General features: G+C 60.8%; 5 protein-coding genes across 12 annotated transcripts in view; 4 read left to right on the top strand and 1 right to left on the bottom strand.

The window, feature by feature from the left end:
• The window catches only part of Deaf1 (DEAF1 transcription factor), a 32,835-nt gene extending 26,777 nt beyond the window's left edge, over positions 1–6,058 (top strand). For all 5 annotated transcript variants that reach the window (XR_015451319.1, XM_021264048.2, XM_004851698.4 and 2 more), the window contains one exon: positions 5,637–6,058. Coding sequence is in view for 4 of the 5 variants with exons in the window: in XM_004851698.4 (XP_004851755.2) it covers positions 5,637–5,741 (105 nt within the window). In the remaining variant the exon portion in view is untranslated. The remainder of the gene's footprint in view (positions 1–5,636) is intronic.
• An 11-nt stretch (positions 6,059–6,069) lies between these two features.
• On the bottom strand, positions 6,070–10,488 carry Drd4 (dopamine receptor D4). Its single transcript, XM_013074630.3, is given in 4 exon segments — positions 6,070–8,164; positions 8,301–8,476; positions 8,478–9,016; positions 10,207–10,488. Coding segments are annotated over 4 exon segments (1,257 nt in total). The 3' UTR covers positions 6,070–7,904.
• Positions 10,489–12,396: 1,908 nt separating this feature from the next.
• Positions 12,397–17,262, top strand: Sct (secretin). Its single transcript, XM_004851700.3, has 4 exons — positions 12,397–15,870; positions 15,939–16,040; positions 16,179–16,271; positions 16,356–17,262. The coding sequence occupies exons 1-4, from the start codon at positions 15,797–15,799 to the stop codon at positions 16,465–16,467; spliced, it is 381 nt and encodes a 126-aa protein (XP_004851757.1). The 5' UTR covers positions 12,397–15,796; the 3' UTR covers positions 16,468–17,262.
• A 169-nt stretch (positions 17,263–17,431) lies between these two features.
• Cdhr5 (cadherin related family member 5) lies at positions 17,432–23,615 on the top strand. Of its 4 annotated transcripts, none has more exons than XM_004851703.4 (15): positions 17,432–17,578; positions 17,653–17,828; positions 17,963–18,013; positions 19,178–19,270; positions 19,379–19,480; positions 19,565–19,675; positions 19,769–19,939; positions 20,373–20,463; positions 20,540–20,637; positions 20,724–20,924; positions 21,062–21,175; positions 21,243–21,327; positions 21,565–21,732; positions 22,660–22,850; positions 23,121–23,615. In XM_004851703.4, exons 1-15 carry the CDS (start codon positions 17,491–17,493, stop codon positions 23,544–23,546), a joined length of 2,166 nt encoding a protein of 721 aa, XP_004851760.4. In that variant the 5' UTR covers positions 17,432–17,490; the 3' UTR covers positions 23,547–23,615. The 4 variants fall into 4 exon arrangements, with proteins under 4 accessions (XP_004851760.4, XP_021119705.2, XP_021119704.2 ...); XM_021264046.2 differs by having other exon boundaries at positions 21,442–21,732; XM_021264045.2 differs by having other exon boundaries at positions 21,415–21,732.
• A 382-nt stretch (positions 23,616–23,997) lies between these two features.
• Irf7 (interferon regulatory factor 7) lies at positions 23,998–26,972 on the top strand. The gene is made up of 9 exons (XM_004851705.4): positions 23,998–24,092; positions 24,413–24,731; positions 24,805–24,967; positions 25,041–25,254; positions 25,527–25,585; positions 25,747–25,831; positions 26,029–26,505; positions 26,591–26,709; positions 26,775–26,972. The coding sequence occupies exons 2-9, from the start codon at positions 24,712–24,714 to the stop codon at positions 26,928–26,930; spliced, it is 1,293 nt and encodes a 430-aa protein (XP_004851762.1). The 5' UTR covers positions 23,998–24,092; positions 24,413–24,711; the 3' UTR covers positions 26,931–26,972.
• Positions 26,973–27,223: the final 251 nt, after the last annotated feature.

The following is a 27,223-nucleotide window of genomic DNA, read 5'->3' as shown; positions in this document are numbered from 1 at the left end:
TGGGCCTGGGCCTGGGCCTGTGGGAACTGGGCCTCTCTCCAGGTCACCTTAGTCATAGCTATGTCCCCTGCTCTTTTTTTTTTTTTTTGTACTGGGAATCAAACTCGGGTCCTTATGCTTTCGACGCAGGCAGCAGAACCACTGAGCTAAATCCCCAGCCCTTCCCTGCTCTTTATGGGGTGCTTCCTCAGGAACATTCGTGCCTTAGGGACAATCCGTGTCCTTTCATCCTGCCTTCCGCTCTGCGGGGACTGGGAGGGAGGGTGGGTGCTGACCCTTGATCTGACTAGGGGTCCCACTGGTCAGCAGAGCAGACACGAGGGGCCAATATGGCCTTGGTGGTCTGGAGCCCTCGCTGCTGGGCTTCGGGCCAAGTCTTGCTCTGTGACTCCTGCTCAGTGCCCATCTGAATTCCCATGGGCTGGAAGGTGCCACTGGGGATAAAGAGGATGCTGGTCCAGTGTGAGCACAGCCCAGCTGCCCTCACAAGAGCCCGGTGTTCTGCAGACAGAGCCTCCCCAGACCTGCTGCACTCTGATGCCGGCCCTGTCCCAGGGGAGGAACAGAGGTGCCCAGCAGGATGGGGTATGAAGGGCTGGCCTTGGGGTGGGCACAGCCCAGGGTCTGCAGGTGCCTAGGCCCTCCCAGGGTGTGCAGCAGCAGGAGGAACAGTCCTGTCGCCCTGAAGGGTGCTCGGGAACTGGTGCATGGCCTGCCCTCGCCTTGCACCCTGCTCACTCCCAGCATGGCAGAGATGCAGGAAGCCGAGCCAGGTGCCCAGGTCCCCTGAGTGTCAGTAATGAGCTTGGCTGAGAAAGGGCATCGGAGTCATTCCTGAGCACTTGGAGAGACTGACTGGAGCCCAGAGCTGCTGAGAGGGAAAGGACGAGGTAGGCGCACACATGGCTGGGGTGGATTCTTCCGAGTGGCATTCTGAGTGCGAGCGCCTGCCTCGCCCTGCAGCCCTTCCCTGGGGGTGGAACCCCAGCGACATCTTGTTGACAGATTACACCCAAAGTGAGCACCAGACAGGATGGAAGAAGAGTCCCCAGGCTGCACCTCCTTACCTGACCTTGGGAGGTGCCACAGAGGGCTCTGCGCTGCCGGTTTCTAGGCCAGGATGGCAGTCGTGACTTGTTTTGTGGCTTCAACTTGCATACCATTTCTCTTTAAACTCCAAGTGTGTGAGTTTACATCTTTATTGTGGTATGTACAGTTTATATACCATACAGTTCAGCCACATTAAGTTTACAATTCAATTCTTTTTAATTACAGAACACTTTTTTTTTTTTGGTACCAGGGATCAAACTCGGGACCTTGCATTTGTGAGGCAGGCGCCAGAACCACTGAGCTAAATCCCCAGCCCCAATTCAATTCTTTTTAGTGAATTGTTTACAGAGTTGTACAGTTCAGTCTTAGAACTTTCCTCCTAAAGTCCCGTGAACCCCCCAGCAGTGCTAACCAATCTTCTGTCTGTCGTTTGCCTGTCTGGACATTTCATGGACAGGAATTGCCCTAGTGGCTCTGTCTCTAGCTTCTGCTCACCGTGTTTCCAGGACCCATTCAGTGACAGCACCAGCAAGGTTTCGTCCCCCCTGGGCTGCCCAGTCACAGTCCCCTGTGCCGGGTGCACAGCTTGCCTGCGCACCCCGAATTTGTCACCTCTGAGCTGTCTGCTGCCTGGCCAGCATGGATGCTGCTGCTGGAGACTTTGTTGGGGGGATATGCATCCCCACTTGTTGGGTAGACACCTGGGAGGGTTTGCAGGTCACATGGTGAAGGTCTGTTCGGGGTGATGAAGAAACTTCCAGGCTGTTGTCCAGAGTGACATCCCACTGCTCTGTTGGCCCTGTCTCACATCCTCACCAGCCCGATTCCTTTGATCACAGCTGTTCTGTAGGTGATGTGTGGTCTCAGCTTGACGTGACTGCAGCATCTTGGGTCACAGCCACCATGACCATCCAGAGAGACACTAGCTGGTATTTACTGCAGTTTCCCAGCAAACTGTAAAGAGATAAAACCATTAGAGTCACAGCTGGGGCATTGCAGCTGTACCCTGGACATGCTAGCTAGGTAAAGTCACTTTTGCCCCAACCCACAGATACTCCCCTTTCTGACCCCAATTGCTGGCTCCTTGAACCCCACTTCTGTCAATAAGTCTCCAGTAAATTTCTCTGTCTGCCCCTGTTCCGTCCCTCACACACTGAGGCTGGTCCTCATGCACTGGGACTAGGTGGTATCGGAACAGGAGAGGATCCATGTAGGGTGAGTTCTAAGTCCCACTTCCCTAACACCTCAGCAGGCTGGGCATCTTTGGAAAGCTCACTATGTGTTTGCATATCTTTTTTGGTGAAATGGCTCTTTAAATCTCTTGCCTACCTTTTAAGTTGGATTGCTTCTTTTCTTGTGGAATTTAGAGCCTTATATATTTTGGATACAAGTCCTTTATCAGATACATGATTTGCAAGTATTTTCTGCCAATCTATGGCTTGCCTCTACTTTGTTCATTTATGTTTTTGGTGCTGGGGATTTGAATCCAGGGCCTCACACAATCCAGTCCTTCACTTTCTTAATGATGTTTCTTACCGGGTGAAAGTTTTTAATTTTGATGGTTATGAGGACAGTGCTTTTGGCATTTTATCCTGGGACTTGTGGTCTTGGATCTCAGTTTTGCCTAACTCAGGGTTAGGAAGATTTTTTTTCCTGTTTTCTTCTAAAACATAATTTTAGCTCTCAGGTTTAGACTTATGATAGATTTTTAGTTAGTTTTTATTGATGGTAGGAGGCAGGGGTTCGAGCTCATTTTCTGCATGTAGATATCCAGCTATCTCAGCTGCCACTGCAGAGTACACTTGGCAGTCAGAAAGGGAGTCCCTAGCTTTGTTCTTTTTCAGAACTGCTTTGGTTGACTTGGTCCTGTGCATTTTCTACGCATTCTGAGACCAGCTTGTCAGTTTGTGGAAAAAGGCTTGCTGGGAAGCATCGAGCTTGATCACCGAGCCCCTGGTCTGTGAACACAGAGCGCCTTCGCCCTCCTTGGCTGCTGTCAGGAAGGTTTTGTCCATCGTATAAAAGTCTGTTTTAGGCCGGGGATTTAGCTCAGTGGTTTCATCGCCTGCTGCGCAAGCGCAAGAAACTGAGTTTGATCCCCAGTACCAAAAAAAAAAAAGTCTGCCTTTGTTTGTTGGCTTCGTTCCAGAGCAGCTTATTGTGGATGCTCTTTTGAATGGAATTACTTTCTTAGTCTCATTTTCAGGTGCTTACTGCAGTGCTAAGGAAAACGAGTGATTTTTGGACTGTGTGGTTTCATTTGTGCCGCATGGTCTCTGAATGAAGATAGTGCTTGCTGTGCAATCTGGGGGCCTTTTCTTTTCTCTTGCCTCACTACACCCTCTGATGCAGTACAGTGCTGAAATGTGTTTGGAGCAGAAGTCCCTGCCTCGTTCCCCTCTCAGGGGCAGATGGTTCGGTCCTCCACCCTTAACTGAGATGCTGCCTGTAGGTCTCTTAGCAGGCGAGGAGCTCCCCACATCGCCAGTTGAGTTTCTGTCGGTAATGCTGTAGCATGTACTGCAGTGACCTCTGGAGCAGTTAAGCCAACCCTGGGAAATCCCAGTTTCCTGGGAAAATCCCTTGGTCACGCCACACTATCCTGCTCCTCTCAGCTTGATGTTTGCCATCTTGCTGGGGGTTTTCTGTGTCTGTGCATGAGAGATTGGTCCCATTGTATCCCGAGATGTCCGCCTGGCCTCCGGCTGAGTCGGGAAGTGTGTGTGCCTCTTCTGAAAGACTCGGCGATCACTGTTGTTTCCTGGCAAAGGTTCGTTAGAAGTCACTTGCAAAACCAGCCAGGCCTAGACTTCTCTGCAGAAGAACTTTTATTACCTGCAGTTAGGTTCTGTTGCTTCTTGAGTCGGTGTTGGCAGTCCACAGCCTTCCGGGAACCTGTCCGTTTCTTCAGGGCTCTTTGGTGCTCCATTAGGACCCTTTGGATTTCTCTGTGGCTGGTTGTGAGGTCCCTTGTTTGCCATTGTTCCCAGCAGGGACGCGTATTTCAGTGGCAGCGCCAGGCTTGTCCCCTCTGGGGGTCTCAGCAGTGAACAGCTCTTGGTCCCACTGTTTCTCTACTGTTTTCTGGCTTCCTACTTCCCTTCCTTCCTCCCACTGTGCCCGGTTTGCTTTTGTTTTCCCAGTCCTTGGGGTGAAAGCTTATGCTGCTAGCTTGATGTCTGTCTTCTTTCCCAATACACACATTTAAAGGGCCACGGTGTCCCCCACACCGCAGCCCTAAGGCTGTCTCACACACACACAGGTGGTTTTCCTGCTTATCCACTGAGGGCTGGAGTGTAGCTCAAGGGTATAGAGCTTCTAGCATGCTCACAGCCCTGGGCTCGACCCCCAGTAATGCAAAAATAAAATGTTTATTTTATGATTCCTTTAGAAGTGTTAGTTTCCAGGTATCTGTGCATTTTCTAAGGCTACATTTGTCACCAATTTCTACTTTTACTGTGGTTGGAGAACACACTGTGGAGGACTTCAGTCCCTTTGAACGGACTGCGATTTGCCTGGGCCTGGCCTGTGCCCCTTGTGTGTGCTTGCTGATTTCTCTCCAGGACTCAGAGCAAGGCATTGTGTTGTCAGCTTTTGCTCCCTACATTTGGGGGTTCTGTTGTCAGGTTAGCAGTTACTTATTCATTCAGAGGGACTGAGGATTGAACCCAGGGATGTTTTCATTTCAAGACATGGTCTTGTTAAGTTGCTGAATTCCCCGGGATGGGCGCAGACTTGTGATGCTGTCACAGGTCCAGGCCCCAGCTGCAGGGGGAGCTCTCGATGCCTAGGTGTCCTGGACCCTCGCTGTCTTGTGCCTGTGTCTGTCCCTTGGATTATGTCACCTAGCCGTGGCTCCCAGACCTGTAGGACTCGTGTATTTCCAGTGGAGGACCTGGGGCTGCTGGGGAGCAAGGGCATCTGAGGAGGCCTGGCCTCCCACCTTGAATGCCTTCCCAGCTCGTCCTCCCTCTTGGGGGCGCTATATCTCCCTGCTCCCTGCATGTTGGGGGTTTCTTTGGGGGGGGGGTACCTGGGATCGAACTCGGGACCTTGCGCTTGTGAGGCAGATGGCAGAACCAGAGCTAAATCCCCAGCCCTTCCCTGAATGTTTTTGACCCGTGAGCCCCAGATCATTTCAGTCAGCTTGGATTTTTTTCTTCTGGCAGTGCTGGGGATGGAACCCAAGGGTGCTCTACTACTAAGCTACATCCTCAGCCCTTTTTAACTTTTTTTCGAGACAGGGTCTCCATAAGGTGCCCAGGCTTCAAACTAGTGATCCTGCCTCAGTCTCCTGAGTAGCTGGGATTACAGGCCCATACCACTACGCCTGGCTGGGAACCTTGTTTTTAAGCCTACCCTGGTGGTTGTCTGATCCTGAAACCTCAGGGGTATGGGGAAGGCTGGACCCCAGGTGGACTGGAGCAGGGCCAGGCAGCATAGGCACTGAGTTGATGTGTCCTAGCCCAGCAGCTCTGGGAGCAAAGGCCAGGGGCACCCCACCCCAGCCCCTCCACACACATCTTGCTGTGTCCAAGGTTTTCCCCCAGCCCGCTCCTGTGACTGCCATCTTTACCTCCTTGCAGGACTGGAAAGACCATCAGCACATATGTGGCCAGTCGGCAGCTGTCACTGTCCAAGCTGACGAAGTGCACGTCACCGACAGCGTGATTGAGAAGGTCACCGTGTGAGCTGAGCACTTCCCCGCCTCCCAGAAGGCCGAAGACCCTGCAGACGGGGACGTGGAGGAGACAAGGGGCAGGAAGCAGCTAGTGGACAGGTTCCCACAGACTGCAGCCCAGCGGCACCCTGGACAGGCGCTCCCCACCCAGCAGGCCCAGGAGGGCTGACAGCAGGGGACAGCCCAGGTCCGTACCCTCACGGTGCTCTCACCGGGACCGCGAGTGTGCACTCGCCCACGGTGTCCCGGAGCTGCGACACGTGTACACGCGTGTCATGTCGTGTCGTGTCTGTCAGCAAAGCAGTAAATAAAGCCCCCACCCACGCATCACCTGGTGCCGCAGCTTGACGCAGGCTCTCAGCCTGAGGGGTTCCGTCCTGTTTGTCCTCATGGCACGTGGCAGGGCCAGGCTTCAGTACTTCTCTTGCTGACCTTGAGCGGGGCCTGCAGGGGACAGGATGTCTGCCTGGGGCAGCTGTGGCTGGAGGGCCGGAGAAGGGGGCTCCAGTCCTTGCATAGAGGGCCTTACATGGGAAGGCGGCCTCGGGTGCGCCGGCTCCACATCCTCTCCCAGTGACCTGGTACCCGAGCTATGCCCGAGGGTAGCTAGTTGAGTGCACACAAAACATTTTGCCTGGTAGCCTGTGCCCAGGGTCACAGAGCCCTGGTCATCTTTGTGCGGTTCACTCTGCTGTCCTCAGGAGCAGGGCCATGGGGCTGGATGCATTTGGGGGGTCCTCACCCCAGGGTGTTCGGATGTTGGTCCCCTTTGCTGACATCAGTGCTACTATGTTCTGGAAGCTTCCCCACCTTTCTAGCCATGCCCTCCCAGTGCCCACTGAGGTCCTGTCTGCTGGGTTCCCTCGAGGCGCCTGAGAGGAGGCAGATGCACCAGGCCCAGCTGGGAATGGCACCCACTCCCATGCTTGAGGCTCCTCCAAGTTCCCAGGCTGACCACAGGGGCGATGCCCACAGGTACCAGGTCCAAGACAGGAGGGCATGAGCCTCGGAGGCGCTGGCTTTGGGGGGCACCTGTGCTCTGAGGACCAGCCTGAGGCTCCTCCCACTGCTGAGCCCAGGCCTTCATGGCCAGGCTGCCTGAGGGCCAAGTCCGGCCCCTTATGCTGGCCTATCCCTGGAGTAGGCAGGCTGATCCCCAGCACTGAGCTGGCTGCGGCTCAGGCAGGGACCTTGTCAGCCCTCAACCCTGTCCAGCCACACAGGCCACATGGAGGCTGCTGGGCACCTGCAGGGGGCTGGGCCTGGCCAGGGGGTTTGCAGCAACAGGTGGCAGGAAGCCGAGGAACACTGGGCAGGCAGAGGACTGCCCAGACAGCGCTGAGCAGAGCGTGGCCTGTGGGGGACAGGGCCACCTATCCCCTGGAGGAGGTGCCTGGGGCCTTGGCGCAGGGAGGGTCCAGATGGATACCACTGCCCTACTGCAGGCCTGACGCTTCCTGGGTTTGGGAAACATCTTGCTCTTCCCCTTGGCTTTAAAAACCTGCAGACCTCAGGCTTGGGGTGTCTCCAGGGGCTCACTTTCTGAGGGCCTTGGTGTCGACCCTGGAGTGTGGAGGCTCCTGGCGGCCACCTGTTTACAGAGCCGCTCAGCAGGGCCAGCAGGGTCAGGCACACTTAGGCCCTCAGGTCTCAGGGCAAAGCTCAAGGGAGTCCCACCTCCCACACAGCGTCGCTGTCTCTCCGCAAACCTGTGACCCAGTTTGTTCCCTGAGGTGTGAGAAATGGCTGTTACTGGGAGGAGGCTGGGGGCTTCCTGGGTGCCCCTGGAGCCATGGAGAGAGCGTGGGCGTGGGGGGGGGCATGGCCCCTCTGCACAGAGCACTCGCTTCCTGATGCTAAGGTGGTGACCTCAGCTCGTAGACCTCAAAGCCCCTCACTTCACCTCCTGCTCATGGTCTAGGGATGCTGTCCCCCCTAGGACCCCTCAGCAGCTGGGGGCTGCATGCAATGGTAGGGGCCCAAGAGAGCCGCACAGGGCAGCAGGGTTCCCCCTCCCCAGCCTTTCCCTGCAGGAGTCACCCCCCAGATCCCCTCGTCCCGATCCTGGAAGGGCAGCGGCCATGGGACTGGGTAGCCCGGTACTCTGCACAGAGCCCCTCCCCACGCGGCTACCCACAACCACACCCCACAGGTCAGGCAGGAGTTGGTTTAATCAGATGACGGCTCGGCCCCTCCCGGCCGGCCGGCCCGATCCCCGGGAGATGGATAAGCAGCACAGGCGCAGTGCTTTGTGAAAGACGGCCCGGAACTCGGCATTGAAGACGGTGTAGACGATGGGGGAGTTGAGGGCGCTGTGGACGTAGCCCAGCCAGGTGACGGCGCTGACCGGGCGCGGGGACACGGAGCACCCGGGACACAGCGCGCGCATGATGTGCACCACGAAGAAAGGTGTCCAGCACAGCACGAAGGCCCCTGGGGACGGGCATTATGAGCAGGCGCCCTGGCGGCCAGCAGCGCGCGTCTGGTCCCCTCCCCTCGCTGCACCACGCCCTGACCTCCGCCTCCAGTACCGCCTGCCCTTGCCCGCTCAAAGGGGTGGAGAACCCACCGACCACCACCGGCAGGACCCTCATGGCCTTGCGTTCCCAGCTGGAGATCTTGGGGCGCCGCCTCCTGCGGACCTGCGGCGGGAGCGCCGCGTAAGGGATGGGGTCTGGAGCGACATAGCGCCTTCCAGGTCCCGGGGAAGGCCGGGAGCGGGTGCGCAGTCCAGCGCGCAGGGCAGCCCGGGCGCGGAGTCCTCGGGGTCCAGGGTGCTGGGGGCGGACCCGGGCCGCTGGGCCGGTGGGGAGCGCGCGAGTGCGGCTTGGTTCGCCGGGCAGCCCCCCAGCGCCGCAGTCCGCGGATGGTGGCCCAGGAGAGCAGAAGCATGAGCGGGCAGGGCAGGAGGAAGGAGCACACGGACGAGTAGACCACGTAGTCGCGGTCCTCCAGGCGGCACACGGCCGGGTCGCGGCCGCGCACGTCATTGAAGCCGCACAGCCCCGGCGCGGCCACTGCAGCGGACAGCAGCCAGGCGGCACCTATGAGCAGCAGCTGACGCCGGCCCTGCCGGCCATAGCTCAGCGGCACAGTCACGGCCACGGCCACGAACCTGCGGGGCGGGGCGACAGGGGCGTGAGGACGGGGGCGGGGCGGGCAGGTTGCCCACCTGTCGACGCTGATGGCGCAAAGGTTGAAGATCGAGGCCGTGCAGAGCATGACGTCCATAGCCATGAGCTCGTCGCAGAGGCCGGGGCTCAGCAGCCACTCTCCGCCGTGGACCTGGGCAGCCACGAGAGCGCACAAGAGACACAAGACCTGACATTTCCAGCCACAGCCACGGCCGCGGACTCCCTACCCCCACTCTTTGGCGGAGCAAGGCTGAGGCTCACGGGAAGGGGCCCCATGTGAACCTGAGGTGGCTGGAGGGCCCCTGCCCAGGTCTCCTTGTGTTAGGACCGCGAAGCCTGGGAGAGACCCTGGGTGTCTGATGTCATCGCGGGAGAGCAGCCTCAGGCCTGGCTGGGCCGGGCTGAGAGTCATCCTCTGGCTAAACTGTCCGCGGACTTGGAATAAGTTACTTCACTGTTTCCTCCTCTGGGATGCGGGTGGTGACAATATTCACCTCACAACTGTCCTAAGGACGAATGAGTGTAGAAATGACGACGACCTCGGCACAGTGCCCAGTCCAGGATCATGCATGGAGCACCTCCCCCAAAGGGCAAAGAGGCAGCCAGCTGCCCCTCTACATCCTGCTGATGGGGACGATTAGGCGCCTGACGGTCGTCACGTGACGTCCTGCGCTGCTTGGGAGCAGCCGAGGTCGAGCGAGTCCTTGCTGCAGGCCTGCGCCTCAGCGTCTGGCCTCTGGTGTCCACCCTGAAGCCGGCGTCCCCTCCCCCACAGCGCAGGACACCGCGTCCCAGCCCAGCGCTTAAGAGGCTTTGCTCGGGCCAAACCTGCGCGCAGAGACGTGGGCGCCAGGTGGGCACGCTGGAGAGCAATCCGGGCCCTCCCAGCTCCCGCTCCCGCTCAGCACTTGGCTCCGCACTCGCGGACCGTCTGTGCGTCCTCCCTGCGCCCCAGCCGCAGGGTGCGCGGGGTGGACTGGCGAGCGCGTGAGAGGTCCTGCGTGACCGTGGCGCCTTCCGTGGTGTGTACACCTTGGGCACTGGGGGCGGCCGACCCTGCATCTGCCCGTCCATCCAGCTATCAAGAGGCGGCCCTGGACTAGCAGAGTTGCCCGTTTCTGAGGTCCCTGGCTCAAGGGACAGAGGCCTCTCTTGGGTGGCAGACGCCAAGACAGGGGGAGGTGGCAGAGGGACAGCAAAACGGCCGGGGGACGCCGGGACCAGGCGCCCGGCAACTGCTGGGGATCGAGCTCCTGGGGCTACGCTCTGGGCCTCGGCGGGGCGGGGCAGGGAGGGGAGGGGAGGGGCGGGGCCACAGGAGCAAGGCCGGCGCTGGCTCACCTCGGCACAGACGAAGAGCGGCAGCACGAGCAGCGCAAGGGGGAGGTCGGCGGCCGCCAGGCTCGGGATGAAGTAGTTGGTGGGCGTCTGCAGCGCGCGCTCGGAGGCCACGCTCATGCACACGAGCGAGTTCCCCGCCAGGACCGCGCCAATGAGCAACACGGGGCCCGCCAGCGCCACCACGCCCGCGCCCCCTAGCCCCCCGCCTGTGCCCGCAGCCCCCGCTCTGGCCCCGCGCCCCACCAGCAGCCAGCCCGCGTCCGCGGCCCTGCGGTTCCCCATGGTGCATGGCCCACGTGCCTGAGCGTACACGCGACGGCTGCCTGCAGCCCCGCCCCACCGCCGCCGTCCCTCCCACAACGCACCGGGCAGGGGGGAGTAAGGGCCAACCTTGCTCTTCAGCCCCGCCCCAGGAGTGTCGGGGTGGCTCGTGCCTGCGCTGTGCGCGCCGTCTACGGCCCGGGCTTCTGCACTCCCTACCCTGGAGCCCAGCTTCGCGGGTGCAGGGCCGCGGAGGAGAGGGTGTTCGTCTGCACTTCGAGACAGACGGGGCGGGCGGCCCGACCAGGGCTGTGAGCACCTTGAGGCGGGCGCAGGCGCCACCCCCTCGCCCCGCTCTCTCTCGGGACAGGCGCGGCCAAAGCCTCGAACGCCCCCTCCCAGGGCTCCGGGCTGCCCGCTGCGCCGCAGCCTCCACCCTCGCAGATCCCCGCGACCCCACCTTGGCCGTGGTGGACAGCGGGCACTCCAACCTCGAGTTTTTGCCCGTGCGGTGGTGAGAACTGGACGCCCCTCTCCTGCTGCAGGGACTGGGCCGGCTGTTGGAGCCCCTCCTGGGGGAGGGGGCCCGATCCATGCAGCTGACTCCCGGGACACAGCGAGAAGTGGCCGAGGGGGCAGCCAGCACGCCTCACGATTGCAAGAGCGGGAGAAGAAAGGGCAAGGACAGTGCGAGGCTTTGGCGAGGCAGGAAGGACGCCCGGGAGCTGCTCTCTTGGAGCTGTCACTGCAGGGGGCGTCCCGCACCGTGCCTGATGCACACTCACGCCAGCCCCCAGTTCCTCTCCTAGCCGAGGAGCCCCGCCTGGCAGCCAGGGAAGAGCTCTTCCAGGAATCCGGGGTCCTGATTTCAAAGATGTCAGGGGCCCGGCTGGTAGTTTCTGTTAGAGGCTGCGCGTGGTGGCGCACTCCTGTAATCCCAGCACTCCAGGCTGAGGTCAGCCTGGGTTACACAGTGAGAGCCTGTCTCAAAAAACAGAGACAGAAATATCAAGGACTCCAAGAAAACAGGTCTCCTGGAGTCTGAGAGCCAAGCACAGACAGGATCCAGGCTGGCCCATGTTCCAGACCTCGGTCCCTCCTGGGCGGATCCTCAGGGGCCAGCGGTCTCTCCCTGCCATGCTTGAGCCACAGAACTCACAACATAAGTGACCGCCGCCAGGGGACGCCCTTGGGACCGAAGTCCCGGGTAAGTGGTCCTGGAGCCTGGGTTGGCGCTCTGCGCAGTTCTGAGCCTTTTCCTGCGTCCAGATGTGCGCCACAGTCAAGAAGCTGGAAGGGACGTGAAGGCAGAGTCAGCGCGGGCCTGCGGGTGGCCGGTCCTGCAGCCTCACCCTGCCTGTCAGCTCTGCCCCGCAGATCCCCACGAGCCTCGTGGCTCAGGGTGAGGTTCGTTTCTCCTTGCGTTTCTACCAGGTTTTGCCTCCTGTATCTTGGGCAGGATTTGTTGTGAGGTGTCTACACATGCAACCTCAGCTCTAAATGAATCCGTTTTAAATGTAAAATTTAAACCTGTAAAAAAATTACGGAGAAAAAAACGAGGGAAAATTCTCGTGACCTGGGATTAGGCAAAATTTTAGATACAATGCTGATAGCATGATCCACAAATGGAAAAATTCTAAACTAGACTTAGTCAAAATTACAACTTCCAGCCACAGACTGGAAGAACAAATTAACAAATCGTATGTTCACCAAATGTCTTGTACAAATAAAATGATAGCAGTATGTGGTCTTTACAAAATATATAAAGAACTTCCCAACCCAAGAGCACTGAGGACCGAGAGGAGGAGGGCGGAGCGATAACCCTTTGGATCTAGTCTTTCAACAAAATGGGGGCAAACAGCTCCCGCCAGGAGTTTCCAAGGGTTGTAAGCCCTGACTCAGGGCGGGGCAGCAGATGGGAATCCCTGGATGTGCTATCCACGCCAATGGAATGAAAAGAAAATCCCTCACGATAGTCCATCCCAGCTGGTGCAGCAGAACCGGTTGTGAGAAGGGCGGCCCTGGGCTCCATCCGCAGCACCCAAACAACCCGGTAAGCTGGGAGCAGCAAGAAAAGTCTGGGAGGGCCCGTCACAGCCACGCTCCCCCAGTGCACAGAGGCGGAGGCTTCTCCCTGGGGATTGAGAGAACAGGAGCGCTCGTGTCTGCGGCGTCTGTTCCGTGAAAATGCTCGACAGGAATGGGGCCAGGGAGAGAAGAGGCACTCACTGTTGGAGAAGTAAAAGTGAGCCTGTTTCTGTCCTCATGGCATGATCTTATGTGTAGAAAGTCCCAAGAAAGCTCCCGTTGGAGCTAAAAAGCACAAACTCGGCAACTTTCAGGGTGCCAGGCCAGCCTATAACTACCAGCTGTAGCTGGGTTCGGACCTGTATTACCAGCAACTGAGGTGGCTGAGACAGGAGGATCACTGGAGCTCTCAAGTTCAAGACCAGCTTGGGAATGCAGTGAGACCTTGGCTCAAAAAAATAAAAATAAAATAAAATGAAGGAAGGAAGAAAGAGGAAGCTGGGTGTGGTGGCGCAGCACTCGAGAGGCTGAGGCAGGAGGATCTCAGCAAGTTTGAGGGCAGCCTGAACTACATAGCGAGACCCTGTCTCAAGAACCCAAAAAGGCTGAGGGGGAGGGGGGATAGAAAGACTGAACCTAAAATTCATGTGGCATTGTAAGGAGCCCCAAATACCCAAAAGAATTCTGAAAAGGAAAACCAAGTCTTCAAACTTTCAAAATTGTAAAGCTTCAGAAACCTTTGGGAGGGCTGGGGATTTAGCTTAGTGGCACCTCACCTGACTCAAAAGCACAAGGTCCTGAGTTCGGCCCCAGTACCAAACAAAGCAGGAAACGAGACCATGGCACCGTGTAAAGCTAGCCACGCAGCTCTGTGGAAGAGGGTTGAGGACCCAGGCGTGACCCATAAATCTCTGCTGGTGGTTTTCACAAGGCCGCATGAAACTTAACCCCATTGGCCTGAGAAAGGCCTTGTGCCCCCTGGCTGTTTGTGGGTGGGTCGTGCGGGCAGTGTCTGGGCCCTGGCCCCAGGCCCCTGGCTCTTGCCCTATCTACGTCCGCCTTGGTGCCAGCCAGTGGTGGACCTAACCCTCTGAAGCAGTGAGCCAAAGTGAAACCTTCCTGCTGTACAGCGGGTAAGTCAACCATTTGGTCCCAGCAATGAAAAGCTGATGAATGCAGGTGCCCAGACCATGCGTGGGGAAGAACATCTTTAACAAATGGTACTGGAACAACTGAATATTCACAAGAAAAGGATGGAGCTTGACCTTACCTCACACCACGCACAAAAATTAATCCCAGCGCTTTGGGAGGCTGAGGCAGGAGGAGCACACGTTCAGCCGCCATCTGAGAAACTTGGTGGTTTAGGGAGACCCTGTCTCAAAGGACTGGGAATGTAGCTCAGTGCAAAGGCCTCGGGTTCAGTCCCTATGTACTGAAAAAGGAATTAACTTATAGTGGATTAAAAATGTAAATATAAGATCTAAAAACATTAAGTCCTTAGCAGAAAATACATGATCTTAGAAAATACATGACCTCTGTACCTTAGGCTTGGCAGTAGTGTCTTAAATGTGACACCAAAGCACAAGAACAGAAGCAATAACAAAAATGTTGGATTGCATGAGAATCAGCACCTCCTGTCCCTCAGAAGATGCTGTGGTGGAGTTGGCCATGGTGGTGCAGCCTGCGGTCCCAGCTCTCAGGAGGCTGAGGCAGGAGGAGCACAGAGCCCACAAGCCCGAGGCCATTCTGGGCAACAGAGTGAGACCCTGTCTTTAAAAAATGATGTTATCAAGAGAAAAGAGAAAACCCATAGGATAGGAGAAAGTGTTTAAAAATCAGATATCTGGGAAGGGTGTAATGGCAGAACACAGGAAGTACTCTTACAACTTCATTTAAAAGTAAGCAAGACAGGGCCGGAGATTTAGCTCAGTGGTTTTGCCGCCTGCTGCGCAAGTGCAAGGACCTGAGTTCAATCCCCGGTACCAAAAAAAAAAAAAAAAAAAAAGTAAGCAAGACAGATGTTTCTTCAAAGAAGATGTAGAAGTGGCTGGGCTCGGTGGTGCACATCCATAATCCTGGCACTTGGGAGGCTGAGGTAGGTGGATTGCTGCAAGTTCGAGGCCAGCCACAGCTATAGTGAGTTCAAGGTCACCCTCAACTACAAAGCGAGACCCTGTCTTAAAAAAAATTAATTAAAAAGATGTACAAATGGCCAAGAAGCACCTGATCATATGTCCAACCTCATTGGTCACCAAGGAAATGCAGCAAAATCCCCAGCAAGACACATTGGACACCCACTCAGCTGGCCAGGGTAGATCAAGGGTGAGAACAGGGGACTGAGCCCTTGCTGGCCCTGTGGATGCCAGCCCAGCGGGTCCTCCACTGGCCGCACACACCGAGGTTGGCATGTGAGTCGAGGGCCGCTTGATTCCATCCCCACCAGGGCCAAAAAAAAAAGTTAACATATTAACTCACAACAGGAATCCGCGCAGTGCAGATACGCCCCAGAGACCTGAAGACAACCATTCAAACCAAAACATAGGCATGGGGTTCGCATCAGCACTACTCACAATACACAGAAGGTAGAAACAAGGCACATGTTCAGCAGATGAATAGGTAAAGAAAACGTTGCACACCCTTACACTTGAAGAGTTCGAAGTCAGAAAAAGGAATGACGTGTGGGCACAGGCTACAACCCAGGACCACCATGCCCAGGTTTGTATGTTTGTGTTTTAAAGTCAATTTTACTGCATGTTAGTTTTTAAAAGTAGAAATATTTTTTTCTATGAAGATCGGGCTACTTAGGTGATTTGATAGATTTCTTGTGAATGGAATGAATTTGGCAACATGTTTAAGACCAGGGGATTTTATTCTGTTAACTTTATCTTTGAAATGCCTGCTGAGGTTTAGCGGGAGGACTGGTGTGTCACAGCCGGCTGGGCCTCACGAGAACAGCCCTAAGGTCAGCCCTCCACGTCTCCCTTTCCTGGTCCGACCTCACCTCCCCAAGGCTACCAGGTCTGGAAGGCTCTCGGGCTGCCCACCATCCCGCCTGGGATTCCAGCCGCCACACTCCGGCGCCGAAGCGCTCCCACACCCTGCCCGAGGGCCAGCTGGTGGCCACGCCCCAGGGCCCTGCGCCGGCCACGGTGCTGTCCCCACCTCAGCAGAGGCAGCAGCGACAGCTGGGGGGGCGGCCCTGACCTTCCCTCGCGGTCGATGCATCCGGACTGCGCGGCGCCAGGGCCCGTATAAAGCACGGCACTGATTTGGGGGCCCAGTGCCCGGAGCTGCACCCACCATGGCCCCTTGCCGGCCACTGCTGCTGCTGCTGCTGCTGCTCGGGGACCCTGCTGCACACCCCGCACCGCCCAGGTGAGCCAGGCCATCCAGGCGAGCCCCCCACCCCCTGCCCCACCTGACCCAAGGCCACCCGTCCCCAGGGCCGCACGACACTCGGACGGGACGTTCACCAGTGAGCTCAGCCGCCTGCGGGACAGTGCCCAGCTGCAGCGCCTGCTGCAGGGCCTGGTGGGCAAGCGCAGGTGAGCCAGCAGAAGCAGCAGGAGACTTGGGCAGGCGGGCAGGTGGAGGGAGGTGTGCTGTGCTGCAGGGGACAGGCCCAGCGTGGCGCCACTTCGCTGCCCCTGCCTCCAGACCTGATTCTGATGGGGGGGGGGCAGCGAGCAGGTTGCAGAGAACAGCGCCACCGGGTCCAAGCCTGTAGACGGCCAGCTGTGCCTGCTGTGGTCAGATGTGCCCACCCTGCAGGCCTGGTGAGCATCCCGAGTCAGCCCTGTGGGCTCCCAGGGGCAGGGCCTGGGGTGCCAGTCCCTGCCCCTAAGGCACTGTCTCTGCAGGACGCCCCTGGGGCACCCCATGGGCCTCTCCCCATCTCCCTGGCTGCCTCCTGGCCCCAGGCCCGGAGCCAAGATTTCAGACCCTGCAGGAGATATCCGGAGTCCTCGATGAAGAGGAGGAGCCCAGCCGCTGGCAGGGGCCAGGGGCAGGGACTGGCTGTACTGGACCCCAATAAAGGAGAGTTCCCAGGTCTCCCAGCCCATGGCTGCCCCTCTGCTCAGTGGGTGTCAGGTGGGGGTTGCACCGCCATTCAGCACCTGCCCTTGGACCCCGGGCCGAAGGCCACCGTGCCCTAGTCTCTGTCCACTGGCTCAACACCCAGCACCCACCCCTCACCCTCGGGGCTCCTGTCCCGAGCCTCGTGGCCAGGTGCACACAGAGGTGCAGGGTCACCCAGGACACCAGGGGTCCCAGAGTGCAAGGACCTCAGAAGATGTCTTGCTTCCCAGGTGCAGGCTGAGTGGCCCAGTGCAGCAGGGACAGTGGGTCACCACTGTGGGCAGCTGCAGGCAGGGTGGGCGGGGCACTGAGTGCGCACAGGGGTCTGGGGGCCTGGACACCGCCCTCAGGACGCCAGCTCAGGGTTTGGGGGGCCGAGAGCCCTCACCAGACCCCACAGGAGCACCAGGTGCCCCAAAGCTGTCCCATCTCACCAGTGTAGCCCTGCCACACGTCAGGCAGAGGGGGCCCCAGGACAGCAGAGCCTTTCCCTTAGACCGTTCTGGGAGAGGGACTAAGAGGGACGCGGGTGTGTACCCTGAGAGGTGGCCTCGGGAATCTGGGCCAGAGGACACTGGAGGAAGGGGTGAGCGGGGCGGGGGATGAACGAGCCCCACAGTCCCAGGCCTCCCAACTCTTCCACAGCCGTCCCCGCCCCTGCCCCAGTCCTGTCCCCAGCCCCTCAGGCCCATGTCCCCAAATTGAATGAGGCCGGGCTCAGGCTGAATGACACCCACATCCCCCCCTGGTGGTGGCCTGGCCTGGCCGCCCTGCGGGAGCCCCCTGGGTGGAGCTGTCAGCAGGGCCATAAAGCAGGGCGGCGCCTGGCAGGGCAAAGGTCGGTCGCGGAGACGGGGAAGGCCTAGCCCTGGACCGCAGACTGCCAGACCCTTCCGGCAGGTGACAGCCACTAAGATGGGGGCCAGGGCCCCACTGTGGGCCTCCCTGCTTCTGCTCCTCGCACTGCCAGGCCAACCCCCGGGGGCAGCAGCCCAGGGCCAGGGTAGGTGCTGGCCAGGGCGTGGGGCGGGTGTGGGGCAGGGGCTGGCAGATGCCAACTCTCCCTCCACCTTCCAGTCTGCTCGGTGGACAGGACCTTTGTCAGCGTCGAGGAGAACAGCAGTGTTGCTGAGCCCCTGGTGAATATCTCCATCCCGGACGGCCAGCATGTCACCCTGGGGCCTTCGTCCAGCCCCTCCGCCTTCCGGATCCTGGTAGACCAGCTGTTCCTCAACGTGACCCCTGATTACGAGGTGCGGGTGCCAGGCTGGGGGTGCCATGCAGAGGATCTGGACAGTGCTGGGGAGGACGGAGCTTTGAGCGAGGGGGGTGCTGGGCGTGGGGGGCACCTCCCCCACTCTGGGCTCACAGAGCCGTGTGCCCACAGGACAGCACAATGCTGGAGGCTCACCTGGAATGCAGGAGGGGCAGCTCTGTGGTGAGTCCTCCCCGCCACCCAGGCACGGTGCCCCAGGGTGGCACCTTGGTGACCTTAGCCTGGTCACTGTGTCTGCCGGCTACGCCCACACTGCCTCAGCCTAGATGGTGCCCTGAGCTTTGGACCCACATGCCCAGCTGAGGACCCTCCTCAGCACCCAGGCCCCAGCCCCACACAGGCACCCTGAGGCTCCCTTCATCCCTCCAACACCCACCCTCCACCTGGCACACCTGCACGGTGGGCAGAGCCCGCACCCCCCCCCCTCGAGTCCCTCTGGGGACCTCAGCCCCGCACATCCGACTGGGAACTTTTCCTCTTCCACCCCATCCCTGTCCATGCTCAACCTAGAGACACTGCGAACCAATCCCAGCCCAGGGCTTCCTGAGTGCTTCCCAACTTGGAGTCAGAGCCAAATGTGGACATAGCCTGGGGCCCATGTTCCTCTGGCCGGCTCTGTCGGCATGGAAGCGTCCCCTCCTGGCATGCTCGGCCACCCTGCCCTGTGCTTACCCAGGCTCAGCCTGCTTCGTTCTCTTAACCTCTCACTAGGGAAACTAGAAATAGGTCGAACGGGCCCCAGCTCCAAGCTGAGCAAGCTCGTGCCCTGCACCCTAGCAAGTCACCTACAAGACCGCAGCCTGTGTCCCTAACAGATGAGGACCCCTCCTCCTTAAATGTGGTCTCGGCGGAGAGGGGTATGCACCCAGCCCCGGGCTGTACTCCGGTCCGAGAGCGTCAGTCACGATGTCTTGTTTGAACTGGGGCCCGAGCAGAGTTCCCCTGACACTCCGGGTTCACACTCCCCAAAAGCATCTTTAAACCAATCTACAGGCACCTGTGTCTCTGGTTTTCCTGGATTTGTTCTTGAAGGCGCGAGACTGTGTGGCCCATCTCTCATCTGAGATCCTGCTGGTCACTTCCAGGTCCACTTGGTTCCCAGAGCGCTTGCCCCCTTCTGCCGGACTTTGTCTCACTGTCTGTCCACTCTGAACCCTGCTAGGACTGGACCCCACAGGCCAGGCCCTGCCCCTGGCACCAGCAGCTGGGCAGATCTGGGGGTGGAATGCGTAACTGCAGGGATTGTGACTGGAGGAAAGACAGGATGAGGTCAGGGAGCTGCACCACCCAGAGGGATGGCGAGGGCTGACAGGCTGTGGTCCCCAGGTGACGCAGCTGGTGGTGCTGGTGTCCGTGCTGGATGTCAACGACAATGCCCCAGAATTCCCCTTTGAGACCAAGGAGCAGAACGTGTCGGAGGTGAGTCGGAGCAGCCAGAGCTGTGCCCTCTGGCCCCCGAAGTGGGTGTGGGCTCCACCCTCATCCCTGGGGCCACGAGCCCGGCCCGACTGAGCCCCTCTCGCCCAGGACACCAGAGTGGGCTCCATAGTCATCCCTGAGGACCAACTGAAGGCCTCCGACAAGGACTCGGAGGACGTCTTGTTCTACACCCTCCAGGAAGTGACCCCGGTGGGTGCCGCCCTGCCCCCAGCACAGACCCCCTCGCTGCCCCATCCCTACCTGCCAGGGTCTCAGCTGGTGCCCCCCCCCCAGAATGCCAGAAGCTTCTTCTCCCTGGTGAGCGCGAACCGCCCTGCCCTGCGGCTGGACCAGGCCCTGGACTTCTACAAGTGGCAGGACATGACTTTGCAGCTGCTGGTCCGGGTAAGACCCTCACATGCCCCACACCCCAGCCCTGCCCGCCAGGGCCTCTTCCAAGCTGCGCCCAGTCTGCCATGGCAGGGGCTGCTGTTGCAGGACACTCAGGAGGAGACGGAGGTGCCCAGCCACAGGGCCACGGCCACCCTGGTCCTGCATGTGCTGCCCGCTGACCTGAGGCCCCCCTGGTTCCTGCCCTGCTCCTACTCAGACGGCTACGTCTGCATCCAGGCCCAGTACCATGGGGCTGTCCCCAAGGGACACACACTGGTGAGGAGGGTCCCGGGGAAGGGCTGTCCCCATAGGGTGCCGGTAAGGGGTGGCCCTGACCTGCTGGAGTCCAGAGTGGGTGTCAGGAGACACAGGTGGGGAGAAGGGGATAGGAGCAGCTTCCGCTCTGATCTTGGAGCCGATGCGTACAGACTTCTCTGCTGGACACGGCCTCCAGCCTCGGTGCTGGGTGGATACAGGGAAATCCCAGGGAGGCTGGGCCCGGAAAGGCCAGCAGGACTCAGGCACTGCAGGCCCAGGCTGGTGCCCCCCAGGGCAGCTGCCCCTCTGCTCGGCAGGTGGAGCCAGCAGGAGCCCTGGAGCCAACAAGTAGACGTCGGTCCCGGGGTCCCTGTCCCTCCCTAGTGCTTGTCCCCCAAAACACTGATTGGGCCCAGCTGCACCAGCCCTACAAGGTCCCCTGTTTCTGCAGCCATCCCCTCTCATCCTGCATCCCGGGCCCATCTATGCCGTGGATGGGGACCAGGGCATTGACGCGCGCATCATCTACAGCATTGTGGGGGGTGAGTGAAGACCTGGCCCGGCCCCGTGGGGAGTCTGACCTCAGCGCAGGGATCAGCCCTGACCACTTTCTTCCAGGGAATACAGACAACACTTTTGCCGTTGACAAGGACTCTGGCAACCTCACCATGGCCAAGAGCATCCCCAGCCCCACGACCTTCATCTTGCTGATCAGGGTGGGTACAGCGTGGAGCGGCAGGACTGGGGTCTCAGCTCCACCTTCAAGCCCCTGCCGGTCACTGCTGCCCCCCTCTGTCCTCAGGCAGACCAGGCTGACCTGGCCCGATACTCGGTGACCCAGGCCACTGTGGAGGCCCGCTCTGCCACCGGGAACCCACCCCGCTTTCCCCAGAGCCTGTACCGGGGCATCGTGCCGCCCGGCTCTGAGGCCGGTGTGACTGTCCGGGACGCAGCCTCCCCGACCCAGCCTCTGAGGATCCAGGCTCAAGACCCTGACTTCCTGGTATGCATTCTCCTCTACCCCAGCAGAAACCCCGAGACCTGGTGGGTCCCTGGGTTGGACTGACTTCCGGTCTGCGTGGGTGGCTTGGGACAGATGTGGGGTGGCCGAGCCCCAGGACTCACTGTGGCCACATCCAGGGCCTCAACTCGGCTGTCACTTACCGAATCACCAACTGCTCTGAGTTCCGGATGGACGGGGAGACCATGCTGACCACTCTGGCGCTGGAGCATGAGGGAGTCTTCTACGCAGAGGTGAGGGGGCATGCCCCCGGAGGGGCGCAGAGGGCCTCAGGAGGCTCACGTCCCCTTCCTGCCCCAGGTGGAGGCCACAAACACAGCGACCAACGACACAGCCACTGCTGTTGCTGAGATTTGGGTTTCAGAGCAGAAGCCCCCCACCATAGGTGAGCCTTGGGCTCCCCACCTCGGGGGCTCCTCCAGTAGGGCAAGTGGGAGAGAGGCAAGCCCAAGTGCTGTCCCTGGTCCCCCAGGACCCCCAGAGATCCCCCCATCCCCAGAGGCTGGAAGAACAAACAAGCCCTCAACCAGCACTGCCATGGAAACCCCCAGGCCCCCCAGGACTCCCCAAGGACCCTCTTCGACCAGTCCTGGGGGGGCCACTGGCCCTCACCCATCCTCAGGCACATCGCTGAGGCCGGCTGCCTCAACCACACCTGGGGGGCTCCCCGGTGTGGGAGCCAGCACCATCCTCTGGCCAGGCACGCCTGGTGGGGTCTCAGCTCCGACCCCGAAGCCAGGGACCTCTCGGCCAACGACCCCTGGGTCCAGCAGGAGCTCCTCAGCCTCAGGTAGTTCCCATCCCATTTGCCTTTCTGGACTCAAGGCCCTGGGTGGTCCTGGGGATGCCCTGGGACAGGGTCCACCAGGCTGGTCCAGTCTGACCACACTAGGAACCCAAGGAGGGGGTCTGATCTCCTCTGGGACAGCTGAGTCCAGGGACTCAAGGAACTACAGGGGCAGCAGCCAAATTTGGGATCTAGTGAGCCCCACAATTCCCAGGGCTGTTTGTAATTTAGGGTGTAAATATAAAGTATTTCTGTAATGATTAGGACAGACACAGGTTGGAAATGAAGATTGCATGGCTGAGCCAGGTGTGGTGATACACTCTTGTAACCCCAGCACTTGGGAGGCTGAGGCAGGAGGGTCACTTGAGCCCATGAGTTTGAGGCAGCCTGGATCACACAGCGAGACCCTGTCAAAAAAGATAGTACAGCTTACAGGACCTGGGGAACTCAGCACACAGGGAGCCCACACAAGGGCGTGTGGGGGAAGCCATGGGCCAGCACCTTCCTGGGATCCAGGCTGGAAACCAAACCAGTTCCCGGGGGAGGCCTTGGTGGATTTGAGGCAAACAGGCTGGGTACCAGGAGGACTGGCACAGAGGCCACTGGGCGTGGTCACTGGCACATTCAGAGCTCAGGAGTAACACCCAGCCATCCACGAGGATGCAAGGAAATGGGGAAGATTGGGGGGGGCCTGCAGCTAGTCCAAGTGCTAGTGGTGCAGTGGAGGCTACAAACGGTGCCTCTAAGGTCAGCCCCGCCTCACCTGGCCTCCTCCAGCGGCCTGCTGTCCCCACAGGGTCTCCTGGCAGGACACAGCACCTGATCTCTGCAACCTCAGCTCTGGGGAGTGGTCCCTGGCCTGGCTTGTTTTGGGGGTGCCCAGGCTGGTGCAGGTTGGTGAGGGGAGAACTGGCCATGGTGTCTCCACAGGGACACCAGGAGTCGGCAGCACTGGTGAAGACGAGCCAGGCCGCCCAGAGGAGCTGCGCTTTTCCACGGTGGACATGGCGGTCCTGGGAGGGGTGCTGAGTGCACTGCTGCTGCTGGCCCTCACTGTCCTGGCTGTGCTCCTCTATAAGCACTATGGGCACCGACTGAGCTGCTGTTCTGGGAAAGCTGCGGTGAGCCCGGGGCTGGGGGCAGCAGTGCAGGGTACAGAGGAGCAGGAGGACAGACAGAGGGCAGGGAGTAGGGGTGCAGAGATGGGGAAATGAGAGATGGGGAGGTGGAGGGGAACTAGGGCAGCCACAGGGGACAGGGACCCAGAGGGGCACAGATGACCACAGGAGGATGAGGCAGGTGGGAGGGCAGAGCAGCTCGGAGGAGAGACCCGCGGGTGCCTTGGGAGTCGGAGCCCAGGTGCGGCCCCTGATGCCCTTGTCGGCCCCCAGGAGCCCCAGCCCCACGTCTTTGACAACCAGGCCTTCCGGGGTGACCATGGGGCCACCGAGACATCTGTCCCCAGCCCCGAGCCGGGCCCCACGCCTGCGGAGATGCCACCTGCAGCCCTGGACCCTGAGCCCCTGAGCCCCGCACCCCCCAACCCTGAGCCCCTCGCCCCCGAGCCCCCAGTGGCCACTGGAGCCGGGGACAGCCCCTCGGCCGTGAGGTCCATCTTGACCAAGGAGCGGCGGCCTGGGGGTGGCTACAAGGCCGTGTGGTTTGGCGGGGACATCGGGGCAGCGGCTGACGTCGTGGTCCTCAGCGCGCCCGAGGCTGGCCGGGATGGCGAGGGCGACTCTGAGGGCAGCAGCGAGGAGGACGGGGGCCGGGACGGGGGTCCCCGCGACGCATCGGGCAGCTCCACCCGCATCTAGGGCCGCCCAGCCCGCTGTCCCTCCCCCGCTGTCGCCTCCTTGCTGAATAAAGTGGCCCTTGCGACCCCGGAGCCTTTGTGTATCAGGCTCGCCGCAGGCGCTGGGAGGGTCGCGGTCCGCACCGCTTGTGGCCCTGGAGGCCCGGGCTTTTCCCAACATCGGGGATCTCGCAGTCGTCGGCCCAGCAGCTCCCCCAGAAGTTTCATTTCAGGTGCCCGACGCTCTGTCTGCGCCGCCCTCTGTGCAGCCCGAGCAGCACCGCCGCTTCCTCCACCTCCCGAGCACACTGGGCGCGAAAAGGGCCTGGCTCGGTTTAGGGTTGTTTTCCCTCTACGTCTGGGACCCTGGCGTATCCCACTATCCCACGCATCCCCGCCCGCGTGGGCGCAGGGCCGAGGGGTCCAAGCCCACCCCGCCACGGCCCCGCCCCGCCCTCGCATCGGCAGCCCCGCCCCGCTACCAGGCCCCGCCCCCGCCCAGACTATAAAAGCGCTGGGCTTTCCTGCCTGCGGTGAAAGTTTCCGTCCTCGCGGCTCCAGCACCCAGGTATGCACGACCTCTGACCCACGGGAGCAGAAGGGGAGCTGGGCACGGCGGAGCCCTCGACCGCTCCACGGGCAGCAGCGGAGGAGGGCAGCACAGGGCCGCCGAGCCCGAGAGCAGAGGGTCACAGAGAGGGTTGGGGCAGAGCGGCCGGGCCGGGGCCAGGTTGGGGGCTGAGCGGACCGGACTCGGGCCGGGGCCGCCGGGCGAGGCGCGCAGCGCACGCGTTAGGTTTCGCTTTCCCGCGGCGCGCAGTTTCGTTTTCCCGGCCTGCGCCCGCCCCTCCACGCCCGCCCCTCCACGCCGCCTCCCCTGTCCCGCAGGGTCCCGCCTGTCACCGCTGTGCAGGCCCGGACGCTGGGCCAACACCTGTGGCTTCATGTGTGCGCGCCACCGCATCTGAAGTCACATCCACAGCCACCTCGGCCCCGGAATCCATGCTGAGGTGGCTCCAAGCCTCATCCACATCTGTGACCCTGCACACCTGGTCACCCCTGTGACACCTGGCCACGCTACCTGTGGCCACGACTGACCCCTGACTCAGAACCTTGACCTTCCCTGTTGCAAAGGGCACATCCCCTCACCGCCCCAACCCCGACCCGACCTCGCAGCCGACGACGCCATGGCCGCGGCCCCTGAGAGGTGAGCCCGGAACCCGCCCCGGCCAGCCCTGCGCCTGGCGCTCAGCTGACCAGGGTGGCCACCCCGCCCGCAGGGCAGCGCAGCGCGTGCGCTTCGGAGAGTGGCTTCTGGGCGAGGTCAGCAGCGGCCGCTACGAGGGGCTGCGGTGGCTGAACGAGGCGCGCACTGTCTTCCGCGTGCCCTGGAAGCACTTCGCCCGCAAGGACCTGGGCGAGGCCGATGCACGCATCTTCAAGGTGGGAACCAGCCCCGCCCCCGGCGGCCCCGCCGCGCCTCCTACCCGTGGCCCACGCTCTCCATCCCCCCCAGGCCTGGGCAGTGGCCCGAGGGAGGTGGCCACCCAGCAGCAGTGGGGGTGGCCCACCGCACCCCGAGGCTGAGGCTGCCGAACGAGCGAGCTGGAAAACCAACTTCCGCTGTGCGTTGCACAGCACGCAGCGCTTCGTGATGCTGTGGGACAACTCAGGGGACCCGGTTGACCCACACAAGGTGTATGCGCTCAGCCTGGAGAAGGGGTGCAGAGGTGAGGAACGCCCGCGGAGGGCTGCAGACTGAAAGGCTGAGTCGGCGGGCTCCACGGGAACCTGGGCGCTAGAGACCCCCGATGGCACGGAGGAAGACAGCTGGGGCCCAAAGCTATGCCTTGTCTCCTTTTAGGGTCTGGGCCCAGCCCAGGAGACTGCTGCAGCTCTGAGCTGCTCAGGTGCTAGGTTACTGGGACACGAGGGGACAAGACGGCCAGATGTTGGTCTAGGCCAGCCTCAGGTCAAGCCGCCCCTTCCCTCTCCCCCTCAGAAGGCCCAGCCATGAACCAGGAGGAGGAAGAGGCCCTCAGAACTGCCTTGCCCACACAGGTAGTATCTCTGCTCTCCCTGGGTGGCAGGGTTGGGAGCTGCTCACATTGACTGTCTCACAAGATGGGTGCTTGGGGCTCCTTCTGGCAAGAGATGCTGAGCCCAGAGCCCCACGCCCTCTGACCACCCAGGCTGGTGGTGAAAGGGACTTCTTGCTCCAGGTTCTGCAGCAGAGTTTCCTGGGGGACCCCCTGCTGGAAGCTGCACTGGTAGTAGCAGATCCGATCACCCTGCCACAGGCTCCTGGTGAGGGGCCGGCCATTCTTGAGCAGGGGCTGCGCCCCGTGGGTGGCTGGACGGGGCAAGGGCAGGGGGAGGGGCAGGCAGGACCTGTGTCAGAGCTGACCCTTGCACTGGGGGGCTGGGGAGCCATGAGGCAGTGGTCCAGCACGATCCATGTGGGCCACAGCGGGGCAACTTGAGTGTTTCTCCTGTTACTACAGGCACAGTGCAGCCTGAGCCGCCACCTGCAGGATGGGCAGTGGAGCCTGTGCCCTGCCCTAGGCCTCAGGCCCCAGCCCTGGCAGCAGAGTCCAGCTCAGGGGTCCTGGATGTGACCATCATGTACAAAGGGCGCACGGTGCTGCAGGCAGTGGTGGGGCACCCCAGCTGTGTGTTCCTGTACAGCCCCCCAGGCCCAGGCTGCCAGGCCCTACAGCCCCAGCAGGTAGTCTTCCCCAGCCCTGCCGAGCTGCCAGACCAGAAGCAACTGCGCTACACGGAGCAGCTGCTGCAGCACGTGGCCCCTGGGCTGCAGCTGGAGCTGTGTGGTGTGACACTGTGGGCCCGGCGCATGGGCAAGTGCAAGGTGTACTGGGAGTTGGGCAGCCCGCTGGGTTCCGCCAGCCCCTGCACCCCAGCCCGGCTGCTGGAGCGCAACTGCAACACCCCCATCTTCGACTTCAGCACCTTCTTCCGAGGTCTGCAGGGCCTGCTGGGGAGCTGGCCCAAGGGTCTGGGTCCCGGGCCCCTGGCCACTGCTCACTTGGTCCCTCCTGCCTGCAGAGCTGGGGGAGTTCCGGGCCAGGCGGCGCCAAGGCTCACCCTACTACACCATCTACCTGGGCTTCGGGCAGGACCTGTCGGCCGGGAGGCCCAAGGAGAAGAGCCTGGTCCTGGTGAAGGTGAGGCAGGCAGCCTGGTGGGAGCCTTTGTGGCCCTGGGGTGCCGACAGATGCTCTCCCTGCAGGTGGAGCTGAGACTGTGCCGGCTGCACCTGGAGCTTGTGCAGCGTGAGGGTACGTCCTCCCTGGACAGCAGCAGCCTGGGACTGTGCCTGTCGAGCACCAGCAGCCTCTACGACGACATCGAGCACTTCCTTATGGAGCTGGAGCAGCCAGCTTAGGGTGGAACCTCTGCCCCCAATAAAGAGCCAGTGTTGCCGTGACTCAGGTGGTCTCAGGTCTCCTGGGCTGTGGCAGGCAGTGCTGACTGGGTGTGGCTGGCCTCGGGCTGCTCCTCACCTCCCTGTAGGACCTGGCGGGGCCCCAGCAGGGTGGGAGGTGACCCCACAAAGCATACTGCGGGCCCCCATGCACTCCCTCCCACCCCCGTGTCCTGATCAAGAGATGAAGCACACGCTGTGGAGAGCAGGCTACTCACTGGCACAGATGCTCCTGGCAGGCACAGGGGTGGGGG

Source organism: Heterocephalus glaber, unplaced genomic scaffold (assembly GCF_053883595.1).
Source record: "Heterocephalus glaber isolate CG9 unplaced genomic scaffold, H.glaber_assembly_v1.0 deba00001428, whole genome shotgun sequence".
Taxonomy (NCBI): Eukaryota; Metazoa; Chordata; class Mammalia; order Rodentia; family Bathyergidae; genus Heterocephalus; species Heterocephalus glaber.
Note: the sequence above shows the minus strand (reverse complement) of the source record. Positions and strands in the feature narration are given on the sequence as shown.